The sequence below is a fragment of the Corylus avellana genome, chromosome 4, assembly GCF_965113065.1.
Source record: "Corylus avellana chromosome 4, dhCorAvel1.hap1.2, whole genome shotgun sequence".
NCBI classification, from domain to species: Eukaryota; Viridiplantae; Streptophyta; class Magnoliopsida; order Fagales; family Betulaceae; genus Corylus; species Corylus avellana.
In genome coordinates, this window is record NC_142493.1 from 18,700,190 (window position 1) to 18,726,207 (window position 26,018).

Sequence of the window (26,018 nt, forward strand, 5' to 3'; positions counted from 1 at the left end):
AACTCTTTCTTTTTTTTTTAATGAGTATTGTTGTATATATCAAAAAGAGCAGAGTGGCGCAACCTGGTAACTCTTTACTTTTTTTGATAAGTAACCCTAGTAACTCTTTACTAAAATGCTCCAACCAAAGATTCAAAATAATCAATTTCCATTAAATTTATCTCAAGTAGATATTTCATCTCCTTTATTAAAAGCAAAGTGATTACGGAGTCTACAGTTTGTAGTGTTCTCACAATGGTTCATGTGATCACCCACCCAATACACCAAGATTTTGACCATAAAAGATATCTCCTAAATGAACCAAAATGACCTCCATTTTATATTTGAGTTTACATTCCTTTCAGAATTCAAAATCAATGCTACAAACAATCGTGAGTTGGAGTTATTCAATTTACAGTAATTTATAGAATATTCAATAAATGTCAAAACTTAAGCCCTTAATGGCAAAACTAAAAACTTATAAGGGTAATCCGAAAAACAAAACACTAAGTAATGGTTACAAGATCTGAAGATCAGGCTGGCCGGAGTAGAACAAGGTTAAAACAGGGTATCCTAAATTTATGATGGGAGCCATAGCCAAAATTCTGCAAAATGATAGTAACAAAGCCTGAAGCATTTCCATATATTACAGTCCAGGTAACCTTGGTTTAAGAAGGGAGAAAAAAGCCATTGAAATACTTACGAAATTCAGTAACTATACACTACGTCATGAGACAAGGCCTCAAATGCTGCATCATGCTCTAAAAGTGCAATAGCATATGACGACGACGACAACAACAACACACAGATTTCTAAATACAATCAATGAGTAGGTACTAATAAACTGACAATTCAAGGTGGGCTTACATTATAAAAACACAATATCAGAGAAAAAGGTAAACTCGAGACAATGTGTCAAACTGCTCAAGGTTCCATATCAGATTGGTCCTTAATTACATTTTCAAATGCGTTGGCCATGAATAGGTGTATGATCCGATTTATATAATTATTTACACTATCATATTCATTCATCTCTCACCCGACATACAGAATACATTCTTCTCTCACCTGACTTACAGAAAACAACATCTCAGAACTAGCCCCTTTTGATCCATCCTTTCCTCTTCATTGCCTGAAAAAACATCGACACATTACTTCGAGATAACATCTATCCAAGAGAAATAAAATGCATTTTCCGATTACATTTTTCAACTGCATTGCCCATGAATAGGTACGGTCTGATTTATATAATTATTTACACTTATCATATTCATTGATCTCTCACCTGGCTTAAAGAATACAACATTTCAGAACTAGCCCCTTTTGATCGATCCTCCCCTCTTCATTGCCTGAAAATACATCCACATATTAGCTTGAAGGTAACATCTATCCAAGAGAAATAAAAGCCAGCTTTATAATCAAATCAATAGAAACAGGGATTGTACTGCTGTCCATATAGTTAGACATCTTCCCATCCAAACCTAGCAACTAAAAGACATATAGACATCATGAGGAGGTTGCTCATGCCTCGTCCCATGAATTTCCAATAAACAACATGCTTCAATCACCATCTCAACCAAAACCCATCAGTTCAAACCAAAACCCACATTTCCTCTCTCTCTCTCTCTCCCCCCACCAAAAAAATAAAAAAAGATTTTTGTGCAGGTAACAAAAAGATGGCCCATGATGGCAGAGAAGAACATGGACCAAATCATTTCCTAGAAGGCATTAATGTACTATAATTAGATTGGTGTAGATAGAAAACAAAGGATAAGCCAGAATTAATTAATCAGACGTAAAATGGACACACCTTCAGGAGGCTGAGTTAGCTTCCGGTTTTGGGGAGACATCATATCTTTCTTCAGTTGAGTCAATATGTCCTCCATTGTATACTCCCTTTGCCAATTAGCAAGCATGGGAAACAAACTAGGTTCAACCTGGTAATTTGACCATCCATAAGCTTATCTTCAATCATATGACAGCATAAATTGCCTTAAGAATCTTATCACCTACCACTCCAGTTTCTTGATTGACACAAGTCATGTTTATCCGGGTCTGGAACCTAACAGTTGGTGGGTTATCTGGATAATCCTTCCCGCAGAACAGCTTCAACTGGTAGATTCTCCCTTCATGAACAGTCTGAAAGCAGCATGATTAACAAGACATCAATCTTCTCCTTTTAGATGTAACAATGAAAATTATACACTAATAATGTTGATCAGTGAAAATATCAGGTCCTAAATTCCAAGGAAAAGAAATTGAAATAAAAAATCAGAAACATTCCTAGTTGTAGGTGAACCATCTCACAATTGTATTACAACTAACAGATACTGGTGTGTTTGGACATGTTTGAAAATGCCTAGCTATGACCAGAACTTTATAGACACATGGTTGACACGTGTTTTGAAATGCAAGGACACTTTATCACATTAAACATAAATTACAGAAAACCTGGGTTGGATAATTATTTATAAATTGAAGTGTTATAGAACATGGAGATTCCACATAAAAGCAGGGTCAGGAGGATACCATCACATATACAAATAATTATGTCTCTCAATTCTTTATCCATGCTGCGTATCTATTTTTCCGCAAATTATTATTATTATTATTATTATTATCATTTTTTAACAAAAGAGAGAAAGAAACAGATGATAACTGAAACTTGCACCTTTTAAGGTGTTCTTTCAGCCCCAATCATGACCAATTTCTGGGGCCATGTGTAATACAAAGATTACAAATTTAAGGCGAGCCACCAAATTCAATGGATATTGTCTTCAGGATCACAAAATGGAAGCAAAAGACAGAAGGTTAAACAATCCTCAAATAAAAAGAGAAATGGATTTTGTGATCTTGGTAAAAGTTTTGATTGCAATTAATGGTAGCTATATATGGCTAAGATAACTACTTAAGAGGATATCAAGGTTCTGAACCTCACTATATTAATATGTATCACGGATATTAGTATCTACTGCTTAAAAACAAAAGAATTTTAGAGTTCAAGTCCTTGATACATTATGTGCAATTGGAAATCACTACAACGAGAGTCCCAAAGAGTAGGTGACAAAACAGATACAGACTGGATATGCCTGCGAGAAACTTACCAGAGAAGTCCCACGACACGGTGATAGAACAAAGAAAGTAGAGCTTGGATAGAAAAGAACTGTTGTCAATCTGCCAAAGGGATTTTAACTATTTAAAAGGTATTTATTGCAAGGTGAGGGGCTTGTACGATTGTTGGTGGTCGGGAGGAAGTTCTTGAAGCGCGGTAGTGTGGAAGATGATCCCTTTGTGCCTTATGTGGTGTATTTGGAATGAAAGGAATGCTAGATGCTTTGAGAACTCCACTAGGACTATAGAGAAATTGACTCATTTTTTCTTCTTTACTTTGTATTCCTGGACGGCCGCTTGGCTAGCTCCTATTGAAATTAGCTTCTCTGATTTTCTTTTTCATTTTTCTCCCTCTTAGGCGCTCTCTTTTATACTTCCCGTGTATGTGGGTTGCGCCCCTCTGCGCTCTTTTATATCATATTTACTTATCAAAAAAAAAAAAAGGTATTTATTTTTCATCTTTTGCTTTACATAGTAGTAGAACCTAATACCCGCTGCCACCCAACCTTATTACTTTACCATGTTCGCTGAGGCCCAGTGGTCTCTTCTATTGAAAATGAAATTCATATGATGAATTTCTGAAAATCAGAAAGTCTTTTTAAGGGGTAGCTTCAACTAGGATTGGACGTATGGCATAATATGAAACAAAAAACAAAAAAAAAAAAAAAAAAAATTGAGGATAGATCATTCTCCTTACTCCTTAATAGTGTCTTGACACTCATATATAATAACAAAAGCTGCCGGGTCCCACAACAGAAGAACCCAAAGCAAGCAATTAACGCTTGAACTTCAGACAATTATTCAGCGTGTCAACTACAGCCGGTACACAACAGGTGGTTGACTATGTTATAATTCAATATAATGCCAACCATCTGATTTGCAGCATGAATCTAATAATACTGCCAGTCCAATCTAATTAAAGCACATCTGCTCTCTCTCTCTCTCTTAATCATGTCAACTACAGGCTATTAATACAATATAATGCCAACCATCTGATTTGCAGCATGAATCTAATAATACCACCAGTACAATCTAATTAAAGCACGTCTGCTAGGACTCCACACTCAGCATGTCAACTACAGCCGGTATGCAACGGATGGTTGACTATGGCTATAATTCAATATAATGCCAAAATCTGATTTGCAGCATGAATTTAATAATACTGCCAGTCCAATCTAATTAGAGCACACCTCTCTCTCTCGTCCAATAAAAGCCCCAGTGTTTTTACATTCTTCTAAAGCACTCAATCAGTCTACCTTTCTACTGTCTACTTGTCTACAATTAACATGTCCATATTTACATAGTTAAACAAAGTATCCCATTTGAAAGATGGTCATTAGTACAAGACTGGTCACATTGATTTTAAGAATAAGTAAAGGCAGGCAGTGCACACACACCCGAAGTACAAAACATATATAGAAACGATGGGCAAAGAAGAGAAAAGGAAAGAAAAGGGAAAAAAAAAAAAAAAAAAAAAAAACCTACATTGGGGGGACCAATGACAGTCCCTGTCCACGACTGCATGAATATATCATCAGCATCATCCATTCCATAGCTGACAGTTCCATCCCCAATTCCTTTTTCACCTCTCTCAAGTTCTTCCAGTAATCTGAAATTCCTAGGAACTGTAATGACCACAAATTTCAATCAAATAGTTATAATCCACCCATGCATGTATCATAAAATATACGCTACTATGAAAAATTTGCCAATGAGATAGTTATACTGACTGATGAAGATTGTCAAATGCATATTCATTCCAGTTTTCAGAAGAAGAAAAAAGGCAAACGTAGAAACTACATTAAGATTCAGTTGCATCAAATTTATCTTGATTCAGTACTGCTTTTACAAATTCAGAAACATCTCAGTATGAGATTACAAGCAAGAAGAACTTGAAGCTCTAAGTTATGGCCAACCACCTGTGGGATGGTTATAAGAGATCGTGCAGTATCATTCCATTAGCAACACAAGGACACCAAGTTCTTTTTCACAACATTTTCGACAATAATTCCAAAAACAATCAGGGAAAACTATCAGTTAAATAGTCACAAAAATCTCACACTACCATTATGTTTGTAACACTAGGGCATCGAGACTTCTACTTTTATATATGCAAGTAATTGAAGTTCCTTTTTTCTTTTGATTAGTAATTGAAGTTCATTAAAAAGCGCAACAGTGCAACCCAGGCACACAAGAAACATACAAGAGAAATACCAAATCAAAAGAAGAAAAAAGATATAACAAAATAACAAAAGCTAGAAAAATGAAAGCAATTTAGGGCAGCTGTCCATTGGTAAAGGGTATTGAAGAAAAAAGCTTTTAATTCCACCAATTTCTCATGGTCTTCAAAACTTCGATCATTTCTTTCTCTCCAGATACATCATGAGGCAAGACGGAACCTACTTCCACACTATTGTACTATGAGGACTACCGGATTGCCCTCTCCAACAGGCGAAGAGGCCTACGACTCGTCTAGGCATGACCCAATCTAACCCAAAAAAACTAAAACTAGAATCCCAAAAGGAACTAGCAATCCTAGTGGGGTAAGAAGTGATCAATAGATTCCCCCCTCTTCTTGCACATGCAACATTACTATACCACTATGATATGCGCTTCCTCATGTTATCCATAGTGAACTTAAAGGAGAGTTGAGAAGTACAGTTTTCCTTGATTACAGTGTCTAACATCAGCCATGGTGCTCCTTCAACAGGAATTTGTTTTCACAATTTGTTGCACTACATATTGACCAGCATCATGAAGTGAATATGCTTAGTGAACAAGCGACCATCGACTATTATTTAGTCATTCTGGGCGTGACAGCATCCACAGAATGAAATCCTTCCAGGCCCTTCATTCAGCCTCTAAATGTCACCTATTTATTGCCCTTCCACCTTGTTTCTCTACTCTCCTGCTAAAGAAAGTGTTGTGAAATGTGGTCCTCCCCGTAGCTCCATTGTCAATGCATGATTACATGCAAGAACCACAGACCAGAATGAGGTATATGGAGTCACGGTAACCTGAGGGTGCCACAGTATCCCAGTTATCATGCTCACTCTGACAAGGGGTCTACCATGAGTTGCAACTTGATACATCATATGAGAAGAACATGACCGTCAGATTAGAAGCATTTCAAAATGTAGGCTCACCCATTTGATAACTTCATTTCAACTTGCCTTCTCTATGATGCCACAAACTTGGTTATACATCTCTATCAGATCCTTGGCAGCAAACCTCTGAATGTAACCATGTATGTGGCCCCAAAATAAGATTAAGGGATGTATGTCTTTCAAGACAAATGTAATATCTGGTTTCCCTATACTTCACAGAAAAGCAAAACTTGCTGGAACTAACCTAGGTTAAAGTTTAGAAGATAGGTTCAAAATGAGTAAAAGGAAGACAAAGCAAACATCAGCTTAAAGCCCAAATATATTTATGAAGTATTTAAAATTCCATTAACAACAATTTTTCATTCAACACCAAATATTATTTTAATTTTAAGCCATCAATAATTAGTGTATCAGCATGAAATCCATTATTTTTATTGTGCAAAACCATTATAAAAGAATTACTATAGCATCAAACTTTCACAGGAGATCGAAGTATAAAGATTACTAGCATAGCAAACACATCCAATGGCCATCACCATTGGGGTGCATACCTTCTAGTCAATGCAACATAAACCAACACAAAGTAGCAAGTGCTGCAATTTATCCTAGAACCAAAATAGACGAGGCACTCCTAATGACAAATCCTAATAATTTTTTTTTTTTTTTTTTTTTTGGGTGATAAGTAAAGGAAATTCATTAGACGTGCAAGGGACACAACCCAAATAAACAGAAAGTATACAAAAGACAACACCCAACAAATCAAGAACAAGAAAAAAGAGAACAAAACTCTGCATAGCTAGAGACACAGGGTAAAGAGGTAGCAAAGCTCCACTCAAATAAGGTTTTGAGAAGACATGTCCATAGAACTGGACTCGTTCTCTCTTGATCATTGAAGCTTCGAGCATTTCTTTCTCCCCATATGCACCAAATAAGGATTGAATTGCACTCTTAAACAAAAAAATTTTCCACCTAAGGCCCCAATACCAAAACGCCAAAAGGTCTACCACCCATTTAGGCATAACCACTCTAGCCCAAACATCTGAAAAACCACAATCCATAGCTCTCTAGCGATATCACGATGAAGAAAGAGATGACCTAGAGTTTTCCCACTTTTTACACATACAACACCAATCGATCACTAAGATGTGACGCTTGCGGAGATTATCCAAAGTAAGAATTTTTGCAAGGGAAGCTGTCCATGTAAAGAAAGCCAACTTCTAAGAAGCCTTAGTCCTCCAACCACTCTTCCAAGGGAAAGGGGAAACACCATTAGGAAGGAGAACCTTATATAAAGTTTTAACCACAAAAGATCTTCTTGAGGACCTCCAACAAAGGCTATCATCACCTTCCCGATCCACTCTAGCATAGTACAAAACATTGAAGAAAGAGGAGACAGAGTCCACGTCCCAATCACGCACTACGCACCAACCTGGTGAAGTTATTGTCCTAATGAGTTGTATCACTACTAACACTTCTAATATCAACCACCATTGCATCCCTATTCCTAGCAAGACAAAATAACTCGGGAAAAGAAACCTTTAAAGGACGATCTCCACACCAAATATAATGCCAAAAATTGGTATGAGAGCCATCATCACCCACCTCCACGCTAGTAAAATTACAGAAGATATCCCACCCTCTCCTAATGTGTTTCCAAAGGCTCACCCCATAAGCTCCATTGACCCATTAGTACACCAACCCCCACCAAATTCCCATACTTTTATCCACAATCTGGTGCCAAAAGGCCGCTCTCTCCAAAACAAACCTCTACAACCACTTACCCAAGAGGGCTTGATTGAACATAGACAAGTTCCTGATCCCTAACCCTCTTAAACGGATAGGAGAGCAAACCTTCTTACAAGTAAGAAGATAGAATTTTGGCACATCATCCAAACCACTCCACAAAAAAACCATCTGCAATTTTTCTAACCGATTAGGTACACTTACCGGGATAGGGAAAAGCGAGAGAAAATAGGTAGGAAAGTTAGACATAGTGCTCTTAACCAACGTTACTCAACCACCATTAGACAAGTAAAGTCTTTTCCAACCAGCTAATTTTCTCTTCATTTTCTCAATGATAGAATCCCAAACAGACTTAACCTTAAACGAAGCACAGCACCCAAATGGAGACCCAAATATTTCAAAGGCAAGGAAGAAACCCTACGAGCCAACCCACTCACATTGGGAACATAACCCACCGGAACCAATTTCTATCTAGCCAAGTTAGTCTTCAGGCAGTTTCAAAACAAAGGAGGACACATCTTAAGTATTGAATCTGGCCTGGCGCAGTCCAACATAAAATGAGTGTATCATCTACAAAAAAGAGATGGGATGTAGAAACAAGATCATCACTCCTAGCCCCCCACCGAAAATACCAAAAATAAAGCCCGCATTCACCGCCGATGCCATCATGCGACTCAAAGCTCCCATAAAAATCTCAAAAAGGGGGTCCAAAGAGGGTCTCCTTGTCTCAAACCACCAATGCTATTGAAGAATCCATTGGGCTTACCATTAACCAATTGAGAACCGAACTATAGATATGCAATGAGCAATCCACTTCCACCACTTCTCCCCAAAACCACATCTCCCTAGCAAGTAAAGCAAAAAGCCATAGGAAAGCCAACTGGACTCTGAGCCTTATCCTCATTCATGTCTTTTACTACCTCATAGACCTCCCTTTCCTCGAAAGCTCGTTCCGACCAAATGAAAAGGGAGGCCATCCACATCCGGGCGCCAATGCTTACTCTCGGAGTAGAGCTAAGAGTAAAAATTAATTTTATGCTCCTTGATATCCGACGGATTGGAGGAGGTAACGCCATTGCTAACCAGCTTCTCTATAGAGTTGCAACTTTTGTTAGAAGAACTTGGGTAGCCTAATCTAAGTAACAACCAAGAAATGAGACTCTCAAGCAGGAGAAAGATGAGAAATCTATCAATTCTATACAAAGAGGGGGAGTCCCAATTGTTGGACCAGGTGAAACTTCTACCCTGGAGAGGTATATCCATAACACACTGCTCAAAGATAAAGTCTAAAAATTCTTCCACAGTGGGAGAGGAATTAGCCCCCAATCTCTCATTAGGGCAACCAGAGACGTTGAAATCACCCCCAATACACCAAGGGATATCCCACCGCGAAGCTAGACCTGCTAGCTCCTCCCAAAGCAATCAAAGGCCAACATCTGAAGTGGGCCCATAGACACTGGCGAGAACCAGCTCAATTAATTCCATACCAATTATTAATATTTGACGGAAGCATTATGTTCTTGTGGTACATATTAGGCTTCATTAAGTAAAACCAAAAAAACATTTGTGCTTCATAGATGGCAGAACCATAAATTTAATGCGATTTCATAAAAAATAAAAAATAAAATAAAAAATTCACCCCATTTATTGATCAAGTATTTAAAATTCCAATAACCCCAACCATTTTGAATTCAACACCAAACTAATGTGTTGGAATTCACCTATCTATTAGCATGAAAATAACATTGCTTTAATTTTTGCCATCAATAATTAGTGTATCAGCCTGAAATCCACTATTCATATTCTGCAAAACCATTTAAAAAAAGAATTACTATAGCATCAAACTTTCATGGGAGATCTAAATTATAAAGATTTAGCATAGCAAACACATCCAATTGCCATCACCATTGGCGTGCATACCTTCTAATCAATGCAAGTAAAGCCAAAATAGACGAGGCACACTCCTAATGACAAATCTTAATAATTTTTTCTTTTCTTTTTTTGGTGATAAGAAGAGGAAATTCATTAGACGTGCAAGGGACACAACCCAAATACACAGAAATTATATAAGAGAAAACATTCAACAAATCAAGAACAAGAAAAAAGAGAACAAAACTCTGCATAGCTAGAGACACGAGGTAAAGCGGTAGCAAAGCTCCACTCTGTAGATCCGCGCTCGTTCTCTCTTGATCATTGAAGCTTCAAGCATTTTTTTTCTCCCCATATGTACTACATAAGAAGGAAGGAATTGCATTCTAAACAATAATGTTGTCATTCTGGTAAACCCCACTATGACAACACGCCAAAAGGTCTACCACCTGTTTAGGCATAACCCACTCTACCCCAAACATCTGAAAAACCATAATCCACAACTCTCTAGTGACATCACAATGAAGACATATATGACCCGGAGTTTATCCAATCCTTTTAACATATACAACACCAAACTATCACTATGATATGACGCATGCAAAGATAATCCAAAAGTAAGAATTTTCCTAAGGGAAGCTGTCCATGTAAAGAAAGCCGACTTCTAAGAAGCCTTAGTCCTCCAAACCCTCTTCCAAGGGAAAGGGGAGGCACCATTAGGAAGTTTTAACCTCAAAAGATCTTCTTCTTCAGGGCATCCAACAAAGGCTGTCATCACCCTCCCGACCCACTCTAGCGGAAAAGAAAGAAATTAATACCCAATACTGTTATATGACAAACCTCAAAATTCAACCCACAAACACCACAAATCCTAAACTTCCTCTGCTAGGCATTTGCCAAAGCTGAACACCTCAAAACTCAGCAAGAAACAATCAAATTCTTCAAACCCAAATCGTACCAAATCAAACCAAGAAAAGAACCCATATTTTAGAAACAAAACCAATCCAAATCCCTATGTAACATCCGCAGCAACACAAAACAGAATACTAAGAAAATCCCATCAAAACTCCCACAGAAATTTACAAACTAAATGGCAACAACCGCATGATCGACAAAAAAGTAAATAAATAAATAATAACAACAGTAGAGTGGGAATCTTAGTTTACCGACAACACTAGATCCCTCAGAGCCCATTTGACCCAGCTAGGGTTTCTGAATAGTAGAGAGAGAAGGAGGATGAGAAGATGTACTCGGGATGAAGAACGAAAGTCCAACTCTTGTTGTCGCAAACTGCGAAGGTCCACCTCCTACACATGTACCATGGACCAACAAGAGCAGGGATTAAAGGACTGGCAGACAGAAAGAAATTATTTTCTGTGCGAAGTCTATCTGCTGTTATTCTACACCTTCGAAATTAGGATTCTTTTTTTGGAAAATATTTTTAATTATTTTTAGTAGGCGGCCGCGGTGCCACGTACGCTCATTCGGAGAATATATACACGAGACGAGACCACGAGTACTGAATGTGCCCTTTTGCAAATGATTTTCTTCCAATTTGTTGTCCTTTAAATTGTTATTAAACTTTTAATTTTGTTAATTAACCTTTTAGCATTTTTCCCATATCATAAATAGGCCATTTCATTAATATTTTTGGGTTTTTCTAAACCGAATTTTATTGGATGCACAATTTGAGTAATGTTACAAGTCACTCTTGTGTTTCTCTTGTTTATGAATTTGAGTTTACATAAATTCAATAGTAAATTTATTACTATCAAAGGTGGTAGTTCAATGGCTTAAGGAAATGCTCAAGTGGTTAGGTAAATAATAGGGTGTGGATTTGCATTTTCGTAATGAAGAATTTACATGTCTGATTAGTATAAATTACTTTGGTTCTTATTGATGCCTTAATGGGGCGGGCGATTAAGCTATGATTTGACTGATCTTAAGGGTGCGCTTACCTTTTTTATTAGAAAAAAATAATAATAAATTCATTAATTGACTATGTAAAAATTGTTAAAAATAAATAAATTTTATCAATTTTTTCTTTTTATAAAAACAAGATGTGACTCGTATATCATTTGTGGACATGTAAAAAAAAAAAAAAAAATCTATGCCAACGTGTCCTGATGGAGAGTTCAAGTGATTTACTATATGGGAAATGTACAATGCAAGAAATTTTCCACAATTGGCCCATCTAATTCATATGTGGCAAAAGGCACATGACCATTTGCAATTTTTTATTATTTGATTTTTTTTTTAATTTTAAAATTAAAATCAGAATATAAAAAGATTAATAAAGAAATCAAAAAAATAAAAAGGGGTGGAAGCCACCCCATGGCTCTGGGGGGTGGTTCGTAATTGGTCAGTTAAGGGCAGATGACACTAATGAGGATCGAATATTACATCTCACATAAATGTAAAGTCCACTGAAAGGCATTATGTTGAGATTAAGTAATATCTATGCTCAAAAGGTGTAATAAGACTCTAATAAGGTGTATCAAGAAAAACCATAGGAATAATAGCTTTGAAGGAAGTACTTGATAAAAAATTTAGCGTAGGTCGACACATGGTTTTGTGTACGGCTAAAGTCATCAATTGTGGAATGAGTGTGGACTATACTCCCAACCATGGAGAATTCATGCCATTCGTTTGAGAGATAGCAAAATGAAGTCATCTCTAATATGCTATCGGTAAGGAAGTATATGGTAAAGGATGCGGTCAGATAAGATGACGAAAATGTGCGCACGTAAAGCCATGTCATGATCTGACGCCAATCTGTAGGTTTTACAAATGAGAGTTGGCATGAGGCAAAATTATTACTACCTTGTTAATCATGCTTAACTAATGGTAAAAACAGCATAATCAAAAGGATTCAGGGAACGCCTGAATGAATGATGGTATGCGTTTCTTTTGCCTCATTAAATGTAATAAACATTCTTGGGTGAATGACACTTGTGAATAACAAACATTATAAACTGACATAAATGTAAAGTCCACTTAAAGGCATTATGTTAAGTTTGGTATAATATCTGTATACTGATAGTCATCAGAAAGAAGTGTCAATATAAATCTCAAATAGGGATAACCTTGGAGATAAGAAATTGAATGAAAAATTGAATACAAGTTTACATATGGTTACTACGTAAAAATCATTAATTGTAGTTTGGGTGTGGACTGTATTCCCAACTATGGATAATTAATGTTATTTGCTTAGATTATATAGCAAGTAAAGTCACCACTAGTATGTCATCAAAATGACACATATGGTAAAAAGGTGCAATCAGATGAAATAACATAAGTGTGTACACATCAAAGATGTTATGATCTGATTATTGTCTGCAAGAGGTAGCAGATAAGGAGTTGACATGTTTTATGGTACCAAAGGTAAACATGTACAACTAGGGTTTTATTACCGATCATAATAGTATGATCAAGTGGGAGATGAAGGTGCATAGGGTAATCACACTATTATAAGTATGGCCATCCCCATACCAGACTGTATAAATATACAGGAAAGTAATATAACTTCCAATTGAGGTAACCGGTTAAGAGATACAACTCTTGGTGAAGAGTTGAGTTGGGACTCTATAAATAGAGTCCTATGAGAACACAAATTCTATTCCTACAATTTCAATATATGTACGTTAGTTTTACGTAATTGGGAGTGGGTGTTTTTCAAGTTCTCTTGATCTTCACAGGATTTCTACCCTAACGGGAGAAATCATTCCTGAGATTAATTATACAAGATCCTATGATCCTTTAGAATCCAATAGTTCGGCCACCCCAAGGGTCAAATCTGAAAAAAAAAAAAAAAAAAAAAAAAAAAAAAATTATTTATTTTTTTTGGCCCTTGGGGGTGGCCGAAGCCACTCCTAAGCTAAACTGAGGTGGTGGCCAGTCTGGGTTGGGCAGCCACCCCTTTTTATTTTTTTGATTTTTTTATTAATCTTTTTATATTTTGATTTTAATTTTAAGAATAATAAAAAATTACAAATGGCCATGTGCCTTTTGCCACATACGAATTAGATAGGCGAATTGTGAGAAATTTATTGCATTTAGCATTTCCCTTTACTATATACCTTTGTCCGTAGTCTAGCATCCAAGAGTTTCCTCGTAGTGGTATTCACATTCCATTGACTTGTTCCTTAAGTCATTCTCCCATTGTTACACTAATTTATAAGGCCTAAGTAGTATATGTTGTAACAATATCTCATGACATAAATTAACTAGTAATTAATTTGTGGTATGTCTCCATGTCTCTATTTATTGAATAAATAAGACACAAGGATTTGGGACCCTCATTAGAGGGCTTACAGCGAAATACTCATCACTTGCATAATAAAATAGTCGTCACTAACCCACATCAAGTAATAATAATCGGAGCAATTAAAAACATCATAACATAACTTATCATAATGATTGCACCAAATGTCTCAGTTTAGGTTCGATTATAAAGTTAAGTAACCCTAAGGGTCTCCCACTCAACTTTGTATAACTGACCTCGATCATATCTGCCAACACTTGGCAGTCTAAAAAACAATCTAGCGAGATCATCCAATGACATCCTCATGCTTGGGCACCCAAGCACCATCCCTAAAGAACACCCAACTGTAAAACAACTCAACGCATAAGTCCATGACTTAGTGAGTAAAGTACATCCAGAACATGTCATCATGCATGCAGTGAACTCAAGCAGTTTATAAAAAGATTAGTAAACCACATTCAATATTATAAAACAATGTCCTTGTTAAAAGAAATGCAAAAAATCATTCTAATCCAATATAATTATAGTATATAATATTTCACGTAAACAAGTTATAGTCAAACTTCATATGGCTTATTCGAATCCATAACCCCTTCTCGATAGGGTTTGTGCCTCCTAAAGGACCTCTGATACTACATCGGTGCCCTAATGAAACACAAGATAAAGCCATCATTAATGGCCTGACCAAGTCTAACCCCTGGTGATCCACACTATTTACAATGCCGCAGGACGTAACTACCACATGTTTATGGTAGCACTAGTCACTAACATCCATTGGATCTAATGCCAACAACATAAAAGTAAAATGTAGACCATATGGCTATTCCCATGTAATGGTAAGCCCATAACTGCCATCTGTACATAGCATGTTATGTTATACAATGCAATTAATCATCATCTCTTATATGCATGCACTTATAAAACTTACATTATGCAACATTCTATTTTAAAACGCTCTATTTACTCAAAAGATAGAGTTCACAATATTTGCAAAGCATTTCATGTGAGTATAAAGCATGCATGTTTTGGACATATAAAATTAGTATGTCATAAAAGGATGACAACAAGTATCTGTGTGAGCTTAACTCACCTTTATCGTAAAAGTTGTAGCGCCCCGACTTTACTTAATGAAAGGCGAAAGTGGAAATCTCCAATTCCCACTAAGCACTACTATTTCTTCCTCAATATCATCAGAGATTATAAATCTTGCAGCGGAATAAATTATTTTTTTCTTATATAACCCTTACAGAACACACCAGAGCTGATAATAAGACTTCTATATTAAACAGATTTTTACATTGTATTTTACATGATAAGAAACACACTAGTCAAAAGTGCCATAGACAGCACATAAGTAACTGTACAGCAAAAGTACCTAGAACATGTCTAACTATAGATACATTTCAAAAGATAGATATCTTCATGATATTCTACAACAAACTAAGGCACCAAAAAGCCTTATCCATAATAACCTAGGCAGGCATATGGATCATCTTCACCCTCTTCTACATCTGCATCAACATCTATGTAAATGTGGTGTAATTGTGGTGTAATTGTGGTGTTACCACATTTACATAGGTGGATTAATGAGTCCACGATCTCAATAAGTGTAAGAATTACTGATATTTTCAATATGAGTCATCTTTTTCACAAATATCTCTAACATGGTGATTATAATAACAGCTACGTTAGGTTTTATAGACAGATTCGTTTTTGTATAATCCATAGCTGATAAGATAAGCACTGTAAAGCTATTTTGTAATAAAATCTACTTATCTTCTTTACACATTTTCTTTACTATATACGACTTTATATTTATACATATGTGGATTTTACTTGTATCTCATAAAATGAATATGCATATAAATATAAAGAGGTAAAACAAATAAATCACAAAACATATAAATCACATTATTCAATGTATGTAATGCAATCTTTGGCTTTTTCGGCTTTCTAAAGGACTTGAATCTTTCGTTTACAGCTATCCGGAGACACCTACGGCTCCTCAGTTAGCACCTGGCTTCTTATTTTAACCTGAAAGGCTCCTTCAGCTTCCACCGTTAACATAAGAACATCTTATAATTTTACATTCAACTTTAGGAAGACAATAGGCTTCTTATTTAACCTGAGAGGCTCTTTCGGCTCCCACCGTTAACATTGAAAAACCTTCTTGCTTAATATTTAATTAATCTCTTATTCTCAATGTTCAATAATATGCAATAACATGTCTCTTAAAATCATTCTTTTGTTCTCATAATCATCTTCTTTCATTTCGCAACATATTTCACCGACACATGTAAAAATAATTGAAAGCATATAATCATGTTACTAACAAAATATTAAGGCTCATGTAATAATCATACTTCGAAAGCTTTATAAAATAATATCAGTCCCAATAAGTAGTTATACTTACTAAAATAGTATCATGCTCAGTAAGTAGCTATACTTACTTTTCATTGTAAACCGTCAAGTTGGATTCCCGCTCTAACCCTTGATTCTAATATTCACTGCATTTAGTGCGCCCGTACGCGACCATATATTAGTTTAAAATTATATTTAAAAGGCTAAAATAACGAACTCTTAATTTCTCCTTATGCTCTATACAAAATTGGACAGCATAACGACTATATAGCGTTACCACATTTTTTTATATGGGCATTACTACGGCATTAATATAATATTTATCTAAAACTTCTAATATTATTTGGGCATCACAACGGCGCTATTGTAAAATACCTAATAAAATTTAGGTAGCACAACGACGCATTTGTAATATTTACAAGGATGATTGAATATAATATCATTCCCTGAGATATTCAATCACACTTTCCCGAGCAATTTAGACATCATAATGACATAAATTAAATTCTAATAACTAAAATTGACGTAAATTAAGGATAAAAGAATTATATCTAACACTCCCACCTGAAGTAGCTCCAAAGCTTTAAGATTAAAGCTTATTACTATTATATATATATATTTCTCACTATTTAGAATCTCTCAGTAACCGACTCGTGAGAGAGGGAGAGAGCATTGCTGTGATTTGAAAAACACAAGCATCGCACGGCCTATTTATAGGCAAGGTTTGGGGACAAGGGTGGAATTAGCTGCAAAGAGTTCAAGCGGTGGAAAACAAAACTTGATTGCCGTTAATTTTTGTAGGCGTGGAATTTTCCAGAATTGGTTTGACTTGTTAGCGCAGCTTCCAAACCAACCCAATCCACACAATATCAAACATGAATCTTCTACTGTGTGTATAAAACCAGCTTTTGCAAAATATATATATATATATATATATACCACATCCACGTTTGCCACTTAGTAAAAATAATAATCTAATTAAATGAGTTATAACCTTAACTCATATTGTTACCTACTATATATATATATATATATATATATATATAGTAGGTAACAATATGAGTTAAGGTTATAACTCATTTAATTAGATTATTATTTTTACTAAGTGGCAAACGTGGATGTGGTATATATATATATATATATATATATATATATATCATTCAACTAATCCATTTTCTTTTGAAGTCTAATTAAATCTTGAATAACAAATTATTAATAATGTGAATCAAAGCCTAGTTCAAACCAACTACTTCTCAAATTAAACTATAACATAAAATTAGATATCAAATATATTTTCCTAATATATTTGATTTAACTTAAGACCAAAGTTTATACCAAAGCATTCTTAGTCATCTTTAATAAATTAATTCCTCGGAGGTTACATCCTCCCCTCCTTATTGGAATTTCATCCTCGAAATTTGTATGTAAACTTTGTTGACTTATCGTGCGCATTTCTATTGCACTGCCTTAGTAAACCTTAAAGATTATTTTTGCCAAACATACCACTCTTGCTATTACAACCATATTTAAGCTTTTATATTCTACTCACTAATATTCATTCTTATATTTTATATCACTACTCCGACACTCAACCATTCTAATCTTACTTTATCATCTACAGTTCTCTATCCCATCTACACATGGATCATCATACTGCATATGACCTTTAAAAGAATCACGTCCCATCTTCTATTTCTCTCAATTTCAACTCAAACTACTAAGTCTCTTTAGTCAAATCAGTTCTCTAACTAATATATTGCATATCACAATATCATTAATTTTCTAGTGACTCTTGTCATCCTATGATCTTATCCTTAACCTCAATCAGAGATCACCTTGTCGTATCACAATTTAAGGTCTCCAATTTTTATGTGTCATGCATTGGACAACTATAATTCCTCGAGCACTATCACAATCAAGTACCTTCATATTGTGTATCGAGCCATTCACCATACATCTATTACATATTTTCCCATCATTACATATTAAGAGACTCATCTCCAAAGTGCCCTATGGGTCATAGTATCATCATCTTCCAAGGATTAACTGAGAGTCTTACTACTTTATTTTCTATCTCTCAATCACATGGAAACAATATGCTACATTGATCGTTTAACACTACTTTGCTCATCAGATTGCCAAATTGCTTTCTAATCCATATGGAACTAGTTGACTTAAAATGACGTTGTCATAGAACTCCCCTCCTTATGAAGAAACTTATTATTCTAACTTACAACTTAACGATGATTATTCATAATCTCTTTATCCCTTAAATTTCTATATATCCTTCTGTATTGATCTTTAAGCTAAATATTCTCTCTTAGCAATCAAATCCTTAGTTGCAGCAAAGTTCTATCTCAAAATTTTAGCTAGTAAATCTAATATTTACTTAACCTTAATGGCATTCAATTGTACTTATACATATGAAAGGTGACCTCCCTTCATATAAATTTGTCTATCTCTTATTCCCTAGCCATACTGTGGCTCCGTCACTACTCTTACAAGTCCTACGATCATTTCTTTTGTAGTTCCTAGCAGCATAACTTGAAATATTTAACTATACATTTAAATTAAAACTTTCCACATGAGCTCACTACGTGTCCTCAATACTATTTTAATCAACTTAGTCAAAAGCGTGTGAAATAGTAATTCCATTTCTTTCTATCTCTTAATATTCGAGCTCATGCACCACCGACCTAATTATCCAAACTTCTATTTCCTCAATTTATATCTGGGTACGAATCCTTTTATGGTACCATGATTTGTTTCTTGCTTAAGCATAGATACTATAAGTCTATAATCCTCAATATATAAAATAATGAAATAAATATCTTTAATCCTACCTCTCTATGCTTTCACTAGTACCTCAACCATAATAGGAAAATTGTTTATCTTAAGCTCTTGGTGCACTAGGAAACCTTTGATTTAAATCTTATTCACCAAACTATTTTCCAATCATTAATCCTTAATAACATATTTTTCTCAATTCTCCAAAATTAATCAAACATGTATTAAAATCTCAATATTCAATCTCTTGATTCTAAAGTTGCTCCCACTATGGAAAATCAAAGAGGTAGGGAAAATTTCTCCTATATACTCATGAAGCAACAATAAGGTGCTTATCTAATTTAATCAATCTTATCATTCCATAAATCTATAAAAGCAATAAGCATCAAAATTAAGCAATTTATGTCCCCCAAAAATATTATTTCCTGACTATACCTCAAAATGACACTAAGTATCAAGCCCTTTTACGCAGGCAGTCATTTTTATTTCCATGCTTCTAGTTGGCCAATGACTAACATAATCCAAACCTTTTGCTAGACCCTTTAGGAATGGCTGTTCAACTTAACTCTTAGACCTATTAAACTTATTCTTCCCATAGACTGATCATAGCCTATGAGGTGGCATCGATTCCAATATAAATCCTAGAGATTTAAACTCTAATAAAATCCATTTCCTAGGGCCCTCAGAGCCAACTGCTCTGATACCATAATGTAGCGCCCCGACTTTACTTAATGAAAGGCGAAAGTGGAAATCTCCAATTCCCAGTAAGCACTACTATTTCTTCCTCAATATCATTAGAGATTATAAATCTAGCAGCGGAATAAATTATTTTTTTCTTATATAACCCTTACAGAACACACCAGAGCTGATAATAAGACTTCTATATTAAACAGATTTTTACATTCTACTTTACATGATAAGAAAACACACTAGTCAAAAGTGTCATAGACAGCACATAAGTAACTGTACACCAAAAGTACCTAGAACATGTCTAACTATAGATACATTTCAAAAGATAGATATCTTCATGATATTCTACAACAAACTAAGGCACCAAAAAGCCTTATCCATAATAACCTAGGCAGGCATATGGATCATCTTCACCCTCTTCTACATCTGCATCAGCATCTATGTAAATGTGGTGTAATTGTGGTATTACACCACATTTACATAGGCGGATTAATGAGTACACGGTCTCAATAAGTATAAGAATTACTGATATTTTCAATATGAGCCATCTTTTTCACAAATATCTCTAACATGGTGATTATAATAACAGCTACATTAGGTTTTCTAGACAAATTCATTTTGTATAATCCATAGCTGATAAGATAAGCACTGTAGAGCTATTTTGTAATAAAATCTACTTATCTTCTTTACACATTTTCTTTACTATGTACGACTTTATATTTATACATATGTGCATTTTACTGGCATCTCATAAAATGAATATGCATATAAATATAAAGAGGTAAAACAAATAAATCACAAAACATATAAATCACATTATTGAATGTATGCAATGCAATCTTTGGCTTTTTCAGCTTTCTAAAGGACTTGAACCTTTCGTTTACGACTATCAGGAGACATCTACGGCTCCTCGGTTAGCACCTGGCTTCTTATTTTAACATGGAAGGCTCCTTCGGCTTCCACCTTTAATATAAGAACACCCTATGATTTTACATTCAACTTTAGGAAGACAACAAGCTTCTTATTTAACCTGAGAGGCTCTTTTGGCTCCCACCATTAACATAGAAAAACGTTCTTGCTTCATATTTAATTAATCTCTTATTCTCAATGTTCAACAATATGCAATAACATGTCTCTTAAAATCATTCTTTTGTTCTCATAATCATCTCCTTTCATTTCGCAACTTATTTCACCGACACATGTAAAAATAATTGAAAGCATATAATCATGTTACTTATAAAATATTGAGGCTCATGTAATAATCATACTTCAAAAGCTTTATAAAATAGTATCAGTCTTAGTAAGTAGTTATACTTACTAAAATAGTATCATGCTCAGTAAGTAGTTATATTTACTTTTCATCGTAAACCGTTAAGCTGGATTCCCACTCTAACCCTTGATTCTAATATTCACTGCATTTAGTGCGCCCGCCCCGCGCGCGACTATATATTAGCTTAAAATTATATTTAAAAGGCTAAAATAACGACCTCTTAATTTCTCCTTATGCTCTATCCGAAATTGGACAGCATAATGACATATATCTAAAATATTATAATGTCACTCGAGCATCATAACTGTTGGAAGTCCTACATTGTCTAGGTATTAAAGAGATGGGCCATTTATAAGGGTGAGGGGAAACCCTCAACTTTTGAGCTAGCTTTTGGGTTGAGTTTGGCCCAAGACCCATTTCTAATATGGTATCAGAGCCCAAGTTTACCAACAAGTCTCTGCCCAATAGTTCATGGGAGAAACGAGTTGTCGCTGCTCCGATCCAGGGCCCGATGTGTGAGGGGGAGATTGTTGGGGTTATATCATATCGGTTGTGGAAAGGGCTGGTGGTCACTTTATAAGTGTAAAGGAAAGCCTTACCTCTTGAGCTAGCTTTCTGAACTAGCTTTTGGGGTTGAGTTAGGCCCAAGATCCATTTCTAACATGCATCTTATTGATTGCATGTTTATCATGGTATTAGAGCCTAGCCTAACTCAACCCAAAAGCTAGCTCTGGAGTTGAGGTTTTACCTTACCCTTATAAATGGCTCATCTCCTTAATACCCAGGCAATGTGAGACTTCCAACACGCCCCCTCATGTGTGGCGGGAGGACATCCAAGCCAACATGTGCGACAATGGGTGACGGTAGGCCACAACCAATTGGGCTAGGCACATGTGACGGGAGGACATCCAAGCCAACACATGCGACAATGGGAGACGGCGGGCCACAACCAATTGAACCTGGCTCTGATACCATATTAGAAATGGGTCTTTGGCCTAACTCAACCCAAAAGCTAGCTCAGGAGTTGAGGTTTTCCTTCACCTTATAAATGGCCCATCTCCTTAATACCCAAGCAATGTGGGACTTCCAACAATAACGACTATGTAGCATTACCACATATTTTTATATGGGCATTACTACGATATTAATATAATATTTATCTAAAACTTCTAATATTACTTGGGCATCACAACGGCACTATTGTAAAATACCTAGTAAAATTTAGGTAGCGCAACGACGCATTTGTAATATTTACAAGGGTGATTGAATATAATATCCTTCCTTGAGATATTCAATCACACTTTCCCGAGCAATTTAGACATCATAGCGACATAAAATAAATTCTAATAACTAAAATTGACATAAACTAAGGATAAAAGAATTATACCTAGCACTCCCACTTGAAGTAGCTCCAAAGCTTTAAGATTTAAAGCTTATTACTATTATATATATATATTTCTCACTATTTAGAACCTCTCAGTACGTAACTCGTGAGAGAGGGAGAGAGCATTGCTGTAATTTGAAAAACACAAGCATCGCACGGCCTGTTTACAGGCAAGGTTTGGGGACAAGGGTGGAATTAGCTGCAAAGAGTTCAAGCGGTGGAAAACAAAACTGGATTGCCGTTATTTTTTGTAGGCGTGGAATTTTCCAGAATTGGTTCGACTTATTAGTGCAGCGTCCAAACCAGCCCAATCCACACAATATCAAACATGAATCTTCTACTGTGTGTATAAAACCAGCTTTTGCAAAATCCACTCACCCACATCCACGTTTGCCACTTAGTAAAAATAATAATCTAATTAAATGAGTTATAACCTTAACTCTTATTTTTACCTACTATATATATATATATATATATATATATATATATATCATTCAACTAATCCATTTTCTTTTTAAGTCTAATTAAATCTTGAGTAACAAATTATTAATAATGCGAATCAAAGCCTAGTTCAAACCAACTACTTCTCAAATTAAACTATAACATAAAATTAGATATCAAATATATTTTCCTAATATATTTGATTTAACTTAAGACCAAAGTTTATACTAAAGCATTCTTAGTCATCTTTAATAAATTCCTCGGACGTTACAAAAGTCCTCCTAGTAACCATCCTCGAACTCACCAACACCAAAATATGTAGCACCTCGGCTTTACTAGGAAAGCCGTAAGTGGAATTATTTAAATTTTCATGTGACACTACTACTTTTTCCTTACTAAATAACATAGCGGAAAACTAGTAATAAATTTTTCTTTTCTTTTTTATAACCAATACTCGCTGATAAATACATACCAGAGCTTCTATTATATATCATTATGACATCATAAACTTTATCCTTAATACAATGAGTCATATGTGTCATAAATACAACTAAACTAACCATACTAACTTATGACAGGATAGCTCTTCAAAAGTAGAAGCCTTTTGCAAGCCTGAAAGGTAAAAGTCTAATCAGGCATATGGATCCTCAGCGACAGTCTTTGGAATGACATCTATGGAATCATTATGGTTTTACAGGTAGAAGTGTGAGACTACGGCTCAGTAAGTTCAAGCAAACTGACCATTTATAATGTGAGCCGATCTTTATTTGAAAATCAATCTTATCACCAATATTTACTAAATAGCCATATATGTAGGGTTTTCACAAATAAGTTTTAATAAATGTATGGTGTTGTGCAAATTTATTTAACTCACAAGTGCACAAATTGATTGTAGTCAATGGATTACAAGTGCGAGGTCGATCACACAAGAAATTGTGTTCTTGAAAGCAAATTTATATCTAAATCAATTGAACCCTAACCTAGTTCCAAATTTTGAGAGATTTTTGTTTGAATGAAAAATTAAAAGTATAAGCAATTTAAAGTGATTGTAATCTAATGATGAAGTGCTAGGGTTTCGGAATCCGCACTAACAAATTCATAGCAACATAATTTCATGATCTATAATATTCCCCAAAGTTCTCACATGTAAATCTTAGGTTTGTTTTACTATTGCTTCAAAGAATTAATTAAAATATCCCATGTATCCATTGATAACCTAAATCACAAAAGAAATCCAATATTCAATCAAATCATTAACTGTATCAATAAATCACAAGAAAATATCTAATTTTTATCAAAACATTAATTGTATCGAGAGAATAAATCACAGGGGAAATTAAATTTTTAACAAAGAAAACCAAGCAATCAAATGTATTGAATAATCTTAAATCATCAAGTATATCTTTGAATCACAAAAGATATCAAAGAATTATTGAATCCAATTGATTAGAAGTAAAACAATAGGGCAATTAAACCATTAAATTGGGAAACATTACATACATGAAACAAAGTTGCTAATTATAAGTGAGGCTTTATCTTCAACCTTAGTTGAAGGTTTAGCCTCTCATGTTATTGAAAGACAAAACAAGATAAATTGAATTCATAATGGAAAATTATTGAGTACTTACAAATATAGAATCACAAAGTTGAGATCCAAAAACTAGGAAATCCTAAAACTCTCTTCCCTCTCCTCTGAAATCTCGAAATTCGCAGCCTCTCTCAACTAATCTGAAGAGTTTTCTATTTATAGACCTAACACTAGGTTTGCAAGTAGGATTAGAATTAAAACTCGTTGCCAGATCGGACATTGCACTCGATCGCACAATTCCTGCGCTCGAGCATGTAGCTTCCCCCTACCATGCAAACATGTGCACGGCTTAGCTTTCCAACGGGCGCGTCTGCGCTCAATCTTGGGGCGCTGGGCTCGAGCGTAAGTGCGCTCGATCGTAGTATCCGGCGCTCGATCATAGGTCCGATGGTAGCTTCTCCAAAATGCTCAACTTTATCATAAATCCTGCAGTTTTCCCATAGCAACCTATAAAACACTAAAGACACATAACTAATCCAGAACATCAGATAATAACACAATTAAAGGATTAACACAAGTAAATTAAGGGGTCCAAATATGCAATATTTGACACGCATCAAACACCCCCAAACTTAACTTTTGCTAGTCCCTTAGCAAAAAAAAAAAAAAAAAAAAAAAAAAAAAAAAAAAAAAAACAAAACATAAATCCTCTTTCGCGGGAGAGACGGTTGCATTTAGCATATGCAACAAGCATTTTAAACCCCTAGGCATCCCTAGAGGACGAGTGAAGTCTCGTGAGGGCTTAACATGAATGACACCCACAAACATTGTAGCACTATGTTGTTAACAAGAAAGAATTTTCACATAAACCATGGTTCTTGTTTATGAGCAAACTTTAAAAGACAAACACCATCATCACAGTCAAAAGCAAATCCAAAATCAATTCACTCATAAATGGATAATTGAAACCTCATATGTTCTGAAAAGTGCAAAGTGTAATTAGCATATAAATATGAGGCTTATAGCTTAAACTCAAGACAAATTCCATGAAATTTGTAAGAATCCCTAACAGATGAAATGACCAAGGCAAGATATGCATTTATTTATTTATTTTTTTTACAGGCTCTACAATGTCTAACTCCCTTAAGCTTTCTAATTGACATATGTAACAAGTGTTAGGCCAATGACTCCCAAGCCAGGTGGCTTTAGGGCACTAGATGTAAACATCCCTAAGGGATTATTAACTTAAGTAAAAAAGGTTACGAAGTCAGATTAGCCATATCATAAATCAACTAGAACTTCACACCTTTTGACGCGAATACTCAATGCTTAATGAGACAAGAGGTCCGGTTACTCAGCGGAAAACTCAACATGATCTTTCTTTTCTTTTTCCTTCTCTTTTTTTATTTTTTATTTTGTTTATATCTTGCAAGCCAAGGTTATTCATCAATAGGTCATCCAACAAATCTCAAAGGAAAAAGCTT

The 26,018-nt window shown here is 35.2% G+C and overlaps 1 protein-coding gene across 1 annotated transcript; it reads right to left on the minus strand.

Moving 5' to 3' along the window:
• Positions 1-824: 824 nt before the first annotated feature.
• On the minus strand, positions 825-11,183 carry LOC132179751 (ubiquitin-conjugating enzyme E2 variant 1B). The gene is made up of 6 exons (XM_059592516.2): positions 10,976-11,183; positions 4,576-4,715; positions 1,993-2,118; positions 1,790-1,916; positions 1,265-1,328; positions 825-1,111 (listed from the first exon to the last, which is right to left on the minus strand). The coding sequence occupies exons 1-5, from the start codon at positions 11,001-11,003 to the stop codon at positions 1,270-1,272; spliced, it is 480 nt and encodes a 159-aa protein (XP_059448499.2). The 5' UTR covers positions 11,004-11,183; the 3' UTR covers positions 825-1,111; positions 1,265-1,269.
• Positions 11,184-26,018: the final 14,835 nt, after the last annotated feature.